General features: G+C 40.8%; 1 protein-coding gene across 3 annotated transcripts in view; it reads left to right on the top strand.

The window, feature by feature from the left end:
• ACTR3B (actin related protein 3B) overlaps window positions 1-10,507 on the top strand; it is a 106,128-nt gene that overhangs the window by 23,202 nt on the left and 72,419 nt on the right. For 2 of the 3 annotated variants that reach the window (XM_017519813.1, XM_017519804.1), the window contains exon 2: window positions 2,898-2,953. The exons of the other annotated variant lie outside the window; for it this stretch is intronic. In XM_017519813.1, the coding sequence (XP_017375302.1) occupies window positions 2,898-2,953 (56 nt within the window). The remainder of the gene's footprint in view (window positions 1-2,897; window positions 2,954-10,507) is intronic. 3 annotated transcript variants of the gene reach the window in all.

Below are 10,507 nucleotides of genomic sequence, written 5' to 3'. Positions count from 1 at the left end.
TAGAGTGCAGTAGCACAGTCATAGTTGAGCCCAGGAGGTTGAGGCAACCTTGAACTCCAGGGCTTATGGGGTCCTCTTGCCTCAGTCTCTTAAGTAGCTGGGACTACAGACATGCATCACCAGTCCAGCCACTTTAAAAGTTTTCTGTAGATATGGGGTCTTGCTTTGTTGCCCAAGCTGGTCTTAAACTTCTGGGCTCAAGCAGTCCTCCTGCCTCAGCCTCCCAAAGTGCTGGAATTAAAGGTGTGAGCCACTGTGCCCACACTAACTTTTCAAAATTTTAAATTAGGGAACATTTAAACATGTAGAAAAATAATAGTAAAAATAATAATGAATACTTGTATAGATAGTATTCTAGTATTTTTATATATACTAACTCACTCAATTATTATACTAACCCTAAAATAAAAGATAGGTTGTATTATCCCCATTTTACGTAACAGACATACAGATAGGTAAAGTAACTTGCCCAAAGATACACATTTGTCAAATGGTGGGGCTGGGATTTGAACTCAGTATGGTGCCAAAGTGCATGGTCTTAACCAATACAGTATACTCAAGATATGAAGATGATATAACAGCCTGAATGATACTTAGCACCTAATTTTAATAAATGTTACCATTTTACCATATTGGTTTCAGTTTATTTTTTTTTTCTAAAACCCATTACGCTTAGGCCACTGCTCCTCTTTAAGTAGGAAATTGTAGTAGATGATGTCTGTGATTTTTTTCTGGTTACATTAGATTCTGACTTCCAGCATCCCTTTTTCAAATATCGGTCCTTCCCCTAGCAGTTTGACAATGAGTACCTTTGTTGCAACTGGAAAGAATACGTTCAGCAGATATTTCTGGAGTATTTGCCATGTGCCAGGCACTGTGCCGGGGGTGTAGATACAGCCATGAGAAAGGACCCCGTTCTGGGCAGCGTGTGGAACTCATAGTCTAACGGTGTGGGAAGGTGGATTTATTTAAGCATAAGGTGCATACTTTTTGTGGGAAGTAGCTGATGTAACTTGTTGGAGACACAGATTTGATGATTTCAGATCTGCTTGTTGGATTCCATAGGTATCTTTAGCCTTGGGTTAGTAATTCACTTATTTATATTTATTTTCTGGAATATAATTCCAGAATGATGTTCAAATTAGGGAGGATCTGTATTCTAAAGGCCAGTCTTTGTTGCCTTCATCCTGGGTTGGCTCTGAAATCCCCCTTGTAGGTCTGTGAACCCTGGAGTGGAGTTGTCGTGGGTCCACTTGGCCTTGTACTCTGTTTCCAGCTCTCTAGTTGTGGAACTGGAGCGGGCTTCACATGGGTCTTGCCTCCAAAAGCTCAGGACTCAGGCCTGAGGAGTCCCAAGACTTGGCATTGCCCTGGCTCCTGTGGCATGAAGATCTCAGATCTTGTGGAAGCTGAGCAGTAATGTATGGTTTAAGGGGAGCTGACTTTTTTTTTTTTTGTCTCCTTAGATTTCACCCATTCACTATGTGTTCAAACATAGTGAAATTAGCGTATGGTAAAATAGATTTAAAAATCACAAAATTAATTTAGAATTTAGCAATATTACCACATCAAAAATTTAATATCAAGCATCTTGAAATAATTTTTAAAATACAGTGAATTAATAAAGTTAGTTTCAACACTGCTAGTGTTTTTTTTTTTTTTTTTTGAGACGGAGTCTCCCTCTGTCACCCAGGCTGGAGTGCAGTGGGATGATCTTGGCTCAAGGCAACCTCCGCCTCCAGATTCAAGTGATTCTCCTTCCTCAGCCTCCTGAGTAGCTGGGACTACAGGCACATGCCACCACACCCGGCTAATTTTTTGTATTTTTAGCAGAGACGGGGTTTTACCATGTTAGCCAGGATGGTCTCAATCTCCTGACCTGGTGATCCGCCTGCCTTGGCCTCCCAGAGTGCCGGGATTACAGGCATGAGCCACTGCGCCTGGCCAACACTGCTAGTATTTTTATTCACCATAAGTATTACAGAATGACGGCTTGGTTGTCCAGACGTTACTGTTTTACTGTTAATTAGAGTAGTCCTAATAAGAAGGGACGTGCTGATGAGTCTTCTCAATTTACTCACCGCTTCTCAACTTTATTTCCAGCAGATGGTTCTGAGTGGTGGTTTTTTTTTTCCCACCACCCCCCCCCTTTTATATTTAGGAGATTAGCAAATGCTTTTGGAACAGATAGTAGTATTTTGGCATTTGTTTTAGTTAAGACTTTTGGAATCTATCATGCAGTGTCTTGACAGAAAATGGGCTCCTTCTGAAATGAGATGATAAAGAGATGCTCTTGTCAGATGCTTCTCAGGAGATGGCAGTAGCTGTTTCTTAGACATATGCCATGACATTTTAAGAAAATTACATAATCATTTTCTAACCACCCCCCCACCCCAAAGTTCAGGAAGTTTGTATAAAAGTTCTAGGAAGTAAGTATACTTCTTAGAGAGCCAGCGCTGGAATTAGCCTGCATATGGAGATTGGAGTTCTTTTTCTGCAGTTCATTAGTGTGGGCAGTTTAATCAACTTCTCAGTGCCTCCCTTTTCTCATCTGCAAAACAGGGATAATTTCTACTTTCTTCACAGAGTTTTTGTAAAGGTAGAGTAAAAGCACTTTTAAAGTTATTAGGGATACACAAAATGTAATTTATATGTTAGTATATATGTGTTTCTTTTCTAGTAGAAACAACCATACTATTTTAAGTTTTTGTAAAACTGCTTTCTTATTTGAAATTCGTGTTTGATTCTCAGTGATCACAAGTTTTATTTTTTTAATTTCAAGGAGTATTCTGAGGCTTGATATTTTAGGACTTGGAGAGCTTATAATAAAAGACATTAATTCAATATAGATGAGAGCATTATTATCTAAACATGTGTTGATGACTTTGTGCTTTTAGGTATACCAAGCTTGGCTACGCAGGCAACACTGAGCCCCAGTTCATTATTCCTTCATGTAAGTAAAGCTCTATCCTTGGGTTTATAAAGGTTTGTGTTTCTCAGAATTGTTCTAAGTGTTCTGATTCTGTTTTTCAAGGTGTATTAATGTACTTACTGTCTTCGTTTAGAAGACTGTTCTGGTTACCCCACAATTTTCTATTCCTTTCATTCCATTCTGATAAAGCCCCTTGTCACTGTCATTGGAATCTCAGCTTGGGTGGTCAGCAGGGTCCGTTTATTCAATTATAAATGCCTGAACTGCCTAGAAAAAAGTATATCTGGTCTTTAAGGTTAATTTGTAGTCTTAAGTACATACAGTCGGTTAGCTTAGCAACTTAATGGACTGAATATCTCTTGTATTACACTATTCACTCTATTGAAAGTTTTTTTTTTTGGGGGTGGGTGGGTGGAAGTGATAGACCTGATAACTGTTTTCATTGTGTTTAGAAGTGTTCTGTTTTTGTTTCAGTTTTAATCAGTAGAGAATGATAAGTTTCATGGAAGTGTCCTTGCAGTTTGGCATGGGGTATTCCGCTCTCTCTTTATTTCCTGTAGGAGTCTTCCCAAGGTTAGTCAGCTGTTTAAAGGATAGGAGTCTCTGGAACTGTCTACATTTCAGGTTATTATTTGGAAACAATTTGCTAAAGAGTAAGATGTATTAATCAAGAGTAAGTGAAACTCTGCTCCCTACATGTAGTTCTTGTAAGATAAGTTGTGATTTTAGAAATTGTAAGTTGTTAGGAGTCCATGATGTTGTAATAACAGGCTTTGGGAACAGTGCAGAACATGGACAGGGAAAAACAGTTGGAGAGAAGATGCTTGATGAGTATTTATTCAGGGAAGGGCTAAAGCTGTATTAGGTGAATGTGGGTATTCACATCACTAGGAAGTGGACTCCAGATTCTTTGAGAACATTTAAGTCACGTCATTCCAGTTCCTTGCTTGCTGATTAATTGGCCATCAATGTAATTTTCTAGATCTTAATGCTCTGCTGCCATGAATGGGTTATCCTTGATGACAGGCGTGATTGGTCTGTGTTCTCATTTTGAATTCATAAATGCGATTCTTAGTGTGCTTGGGCCACCATAGTAAAATACTAAGGACTGGACAAATTAATGTTATCATAGTCCTGGAGGTTGGAAGTCCAAGATCAAGGTGCTGTCAGAGTTGGTTTCTGGTGAGATCTCTCTCCTCGGCCTGCCGTGTGGCCGCCTTCTCTCTGTGCCCTCGCATGGTCTGATCTCTGTGTCAGTGCAGGGGGACCTCTCTGATGTCTCTTTCTCGTCCTATAAGGCCACCACTCTTATTGATGGGGATCCCTCATTTACTCTAATCGCCTCCCTAAAAGCTTCGTCTCCAAATGCAGTCACATTGAGGGTTAGGGCTTCAGCATAGTGAATTCTGTGGGGACATGGTTCAGTCCATAACAATTGGCGTTCTGTAGGATGAATCAGTCTTTTGTGAATTTCATTAATGTGAATGCCCCAGAATACGATCAGTCCATGCTGAGCTGATAAATTGAACTTCCTGACTTTTCAAAGCAGAAGATTAGATTTTAACCTTGTTAAGTGCAACAGCTATAAAAGGCTGACCTTACACCTTTTGCTTTAATGTGTTGCCATTTAAAACTGTCGGTAGCATGCAGTTGGCTGCCCTATTTAACCTGTCATCATTAATAGAGAGGGGAAGTGAAGACAGTTATTAGCAGGATTTCATTCACTGTCAAAAAGCAGGAGAGCTCTCAGACTGCTGCTGTCAGAACCTTAGCAGTTGCAGAAGCTAGGAGGATAATACAGTTGTCAAAGAGGTGGGAGTGAAAGAACAGTTGTATTGTTGGGCTGAATTTGTTGCAAGAGATAGAGATAGAGTCAATGTTAGAAGATGATGGGGCAGAAGTGAGCATACTGAGATGTGGAAGTGAGGGCCTGGGTTAGCGTGGACAGTTGGCCTGCTATGTGTCTTGGTGCTGGGAGTGGAACTGTTGCGTGCAAGTGTGTGGATGTGTGGTGAGTGCTAGAGCGAGACTTTCTTGCTTTGCTGGGCACGGAGTCTAGGCACTGTGGGAGTGTGGAGAAGCAGGGGTGCTGCGGGAAGGTGGGGAAAGCGCCAGAAGGTGGGGATGACCTGTGGAGAAGGGCTGGGTGGTGAAGGACTTGCAAGTGTCCTCTTAAGGAATTCTACTTTCATTTTGCGTACCAGGGATTTTCAGACTGTTTTTGAGGCGTCTGTCTGGGGCCTGGCCCACTCTACTAGAGAAGTCCCAAGCTCTGTCCCTGCCTCCAGGGGCAGCTCTGCATGTGTCTGGTTTGTTTGAGCTTCTGTGCAGAATTTCCTTGGTTGTTTGAAGAAAGTTTTTCCCTGCTTTTTTTTCTTAAGTTGTTGGAGGATATCCGTGGTCCTGCCACAGCTTTAGGAGGAGAATGTGTGGTGATCACAGCAGTAGAAAGAGGCTGGAAGAGGAGCAGGGAGGGGCTGAGAGAAAGGGCTCACATTTTAGACATTCAATGTTGGAAGAGTTCAGGTGTGAAGAGATTTAACGCCCAGGGAAGACAGTTAGGCTGGAGATAGAAAGTATAACAAGCCTAACAACGGGCAGGCCTCACACATGTAATCCCAACACTTTAGGAGGCCAAGGAGGGCGGATCACCTGAGGTCAGGAGTTCGAGACCAGCCCTGACCACAAGGGCAAAACCCCATCTCTGCTAAAAATACAAAAATTAACTGGGCATGGTGGTGCGTGTTTAATTTCAGCTACTCGGGAGGCTGAGGGAGGAGAATCACTTGAACCTGGGAGGTAGAGATTGCAGTGAGCCGAAATTGCGCACTGCACTCCAGGCTGAGCAACAGAATGAGGCTCTGTCTCTAAAACACACACACACACACACACACGCGCGCGCGCGCGCACACACACACACACACACACACACCCCCCACCCCAATGGACTTACCACCAAGAATGAACACATCAGCATTATTGCATATTTCACCTTTGTATCAGAGTAAATGAATAAATGACATATTACAGGTTGAGTATCAGTCCCCTCTTTTTTCCTGCTTTCTTTCTTCTGGTGGATGGTTTGTGGTTGACTTTCTACTCCATTTTTAGCTGTATATTACATGTACAGGGATACATTAGTTTGTGAGTTCAGGCATTTCCAAAATGGTATCATACTGTAACTAACTTTCTCCATGGTCTTTAAAAAGAAAACCTCAATATTATGTTTTTATCATTTATCAGTGCTGATACAGATCTGCATCAGAATTCTAATGTGAATATACAACAGTTTTTTTTTTTTCTTTTCTTTTTTGAGGTGGAGTCTCACTCTGTAACCCAAGCTGGAGTGCAGTGGTGTGATCTCGGCTCAGTGCAACCTCCACCTCCCGGGTCCTGGTTTAAACAGTTCTCCTACCTGAGCTTCCCAAGTAGCTGGGATTACAGGCACAAGCCACCATGCCCAGCTAAGTTTTGTATTTTTTAGTAGAGACAGGGTTTCACCATGTTGGCCAGTCTGGTCTTGAACTCATGATCTCGTGATCCGCCTGCCTTGGCCTCCTAAAGTGCTGGGATTACAGGCGTGAGCCACTGTGCCCTGCCACAACAGTTTTTTTTTCCCTTTTGGGCGTTTTCCACATTTCTCTGTTAAATAAAATGGTGCAGTAACGATCTCCTTATGCATATGTGCTAGTTTCCTGGGAGGAAATCATGAGAAATGGAATTGTTTTGTCACAGGCTGTACACCTCTTCATCCTTATTAGGCATTGCCACATTGCTCTTCCAGGAGGCTGATGTATATCCCATCAGCAGTGGGGAGAATTTCTGCTTCGTATAGCCTTGACAATTGGTATTGTTTTACTTACATTTCTGTCAGTCTAATGAATGTAAAACAATGGATCATTCAAAAACTTTCCATTTTTCTGAGTAATGGTAAGGTTGAGCACCTTTCATTGCCTGTTCATATCTTTGCCCATTTTTCTATTGTATTTTTTTGTCTTTTTAATGTAAATTATAGGAACTCTTTGTAGAGGTTAAATATGAATTTTTTGTAGATACTTTTTTATTCTGTGATATTTTTAAAAATTATTTTTTATCATCCAGAAATTTAAAATTTTGATATAGTAACACTTCTCAGTCTTTTTCTTTTATAATTTGTTTCTGTTTAAAAAATGCATTTCTGGGCTGGGTGCAGTGGCTCACACCTGTAATCCCAGCACTTTGGGAGGCCGAAGGGGGTGAATCATGAGGTCAAGAGATTGAGACCATGCTGGCCAACATAGTGAAATTCCGTCTCTATTAAAATACAAAAATTAGCTGGGCATGGTGGCGTGTGCCTGTAGTCCCAGCTACTCGGGATGCTGAGGTAGGATAATTGCTTGAACCCAGGAGGCAGAGGTTTCGGGGAGCCAAGATTGTGCCATTACATTTCATCCTGGACGACAGAGAGAGACTCCATCTTAAAAAAAATGCATTTCTACTCCAAAGTCATAAAGGCTTTCTATTTTTTTTTCTCTAAGAAAATTTTAAGTTAATTTGTGACTATGGTGTGAAAGAGATAGGTAATTTTGTTTTCCATGTGACAGGCTAGTTGTCCCAGCACTATTTATTGAAGAGTATGTTCCGATTTGGCACACATCTTTGATAATATTGAGGTACCATTTATGCTTGGGAATATTTTCAGTGTCTTTATTTTGTTTCATTGATGTATTTTTCTGTCTATGTTCCATACTCACAGTGTTAAACATTACTACTTTATTGTATGTTTAATCTGGTGGGTTCGATTCCTACTCATTTTTTTTCTCAGAACAGCTTTGGCTCTCGCTCTGTAGTGTACATTTTAGAATCAGCTTAAGTTCCATGAAAGTTATAATGGGGTTTTGATTATTTGTAGATTAATTTGGGAACAATTTGACATCAAATTTGACTTTTGTGGATAGGAATTGAGTAATCCTATCCTTGAATATGGTATATGTGTCTTATTGTTTATTCATGTTTTTCTAAGTAACGTTCTAAAGTATTCTTTACAAAGCTCTTACAGGCTGGGTGTGGTGGCTCACATCTGTAATCCCAGCACTTTGGGAGGCCAAGGTAGGCGGATCACTTGAGGCCAGGAGTTTGAGACCAGCCTAGCCAGCATGGTGAAACCCTGTCTCTACTAAAAAATACAAAAATTAGCCAGGCATGGTGGCTCATGCCTGTAATCCCAGCTACTCGGAAGGCTGAGGCATGAGAATTGCTTGAGCCTGGGAGGCGGTGGTTGTGGTGAACTGAGATCATGCCACTGCATTGCAGCCTGACTGACAGAGCCAGACGCTGTCTCAAAAAAAGAAAAAAAAGAAAAAAAGCTCTTACACAGAAGGCTGGACACAGTGGCTCAGAGCACCTGTAATTGCAGCACTTCGGGAGGCTGAGGTGGGAGGATTGCTTGAGCCTAGCAGTTTGAGACCAGCCTTGGCAACATGGTGAGACCCTGTCTCTACAAAAAATAAAAATAAATTAGCCAGGTATAGTGACACTCACCTGTGGTCCCAGCTACTTGGGAGGCTGAGGTGGGAGCATTGCTTCAGCCCCGGAGATCGGGGCTGCAGTGAATTGTGATTGTACCACTGCACTCCTGCCTGGGAGACATAGTGAGACCTTGTCTCAAAAACAAACAAAACCCGAAAATAACTTTTACATAGTTTTTGTTAGCTTAATTTTTGATACCTTTATGTTTTTGTTGCTGTTGTCAAAATATTTTAAAAATTATATTTTCTAATTCATTATGGCCGGCATATGGGAATGCTACTGAGGTTTGTAAGTTTTTTTTTAAAACCAAAAACCTTGCTGACCTTTCTTATTTGTTTTAATAGTCTGTGGATTATTTTAAGTTTCTTTATGCAGACCATTGTATTGCCTTCAAATAATGGTTACTTTGTCTCTTCCAATCCTAGCAATTCATGTTTCTTTTCTTGGTCTTGTTGTGTTGGCCAGAACTTCTGTTAAAACAGTGATCAGAACTGGAGGCAGCAGGTGCTTTTTTTGACTGTCTGACTTAAAGAGAGGAAGATTTTATTACAGTATTCTGCTAGTGATTGCTGCAGGTTTTTGTGGAAATGCTTTTTCAGGTTAAAACAGTGCTCTTCTCTTCCTAATTTAATCTGATGTTTTTTTTTTTTTGATTTAAAAAATTATGAATGACAGTAAGTATTGACATTTAGTCAAGGCTTTTCTGTTATTGAGATGATCAGATGGTTTTGAACATTTGTGGTTTTTCTTTCTTTCTTTGTTTTTTTTGAGACAGTATAAGACTTGAGTGTAGTGGTCTGATCATGATTCATTGCAGCTTGACTTTCCAGGTTCAAGAGATCCTTCCACCTCAGTTTCCCAAGTAGCTGGGACCACACGTGGGAGTCATCACATCTGGCTAATTTTCAAGTTTTTCATAGAGATGTGGTCTCAGTATGTTGCCTGTGCTGGTCTTGAACTTCCTGGGTCAAGCAGCCCTCCCACCTTGGCATCTCAAAGTGCTGAAATTACAGGTATGAGCAACCCCACCTGGTCTTTTTTTTTTTTTTTTTTTTTTGAGTTGAAGTCTCGCTGTGTCACCCAGGCTGGAGTGCAGCGGCGCAATCTTGGCTCACTGCAACCTCTGCCTCAGGTTCAAGGAGAATCCCCAGGTTCAAGTGATTCTCCTTCGTCACCCTCCTGAGTAGCTGGGATTACAGGTGTGTGCTACCATGCCTGTCTAATTTTTTGTATTTTTGGTAGAGATGGGGTTTCGCCGTGTTAGCGAGGATGGTCTGGATCTCCTGACCTCATGATCCACCCGCCTTGGCCTCCCAAAGTGCGGGTTTACAGGTGTGAACCACTGTGCCTGGCAGCCCACCTGCTCTTAATAGGAGGAATTATACATTTTCAAATATTGAGCAGTTATTTTGTTTGTTTTTCTTTTTGTGGAGATGGGGGGGGGTCTCTCTGTTGCCCAGGCTGGTCTCAAACTCTTGGCCTCAAGTGATCCTCTTGCCTCAGCCTCTCAGAAGACTGGGATTATAGGAGTGAGAAACTGTGTCCAGCTTGAACAGTTATTTCATCTTTGGGATAAATCCTATTTGGTTATGAAATATGAAATACATGCTGAACTGTAATTGCAAATATATATTTGGGAACTTTGCAGCAATATTCAAAAGTGAGATTAGACTGTAATTTTGATTTCTTGTATTTTTTTTGTCTGGTCGTGTATCAGTATTATGTGGGCTTCATAAAATAAGTTTGTTAGCTTTCTTTTTTTATTCTCTGGAACAGTTTGCATAAGAGGAATTGTTTATTCCTTCAAGCTTTAGTAAAAATATATAACAGTCTTTTCAGAAATATACTGGATTAAAAAAATTACTGTCATTGTGTCTCTCAACTGCCGTAGCAACTGTTCTGAAGTATCTGTGTCTTACGTCCTTAGATACTCTCTGCTTAATAATCTGCCTTAGATTGCCGTCAGATGACTTTTTTTTGGCATTTAGGAAAGTAGTCATGCCTTTTCTTGGTTACCCACATTGTATAATCCTATACCCAAACAACTTTTTTTTTTTTTTTTTTTTT

This window comes from Cebus imitator, unplaced genomic scaffold (assembly GCF_001604975.1).
Source record: "Cebus imitator isolate Cc_AM_T3 unplaced genomic scaffold, Cebus_imitator-1.0 Scaffold20, whole genome shotgun sequence".
NCBI lineage: Eukaryota > Metazoa > Chordata > Mammalia > Primates > Cebidae > Cebus > Cebus imitator.
This window is presented reverse-complemented; position numbering and strand designations above follow the sequence as displayed.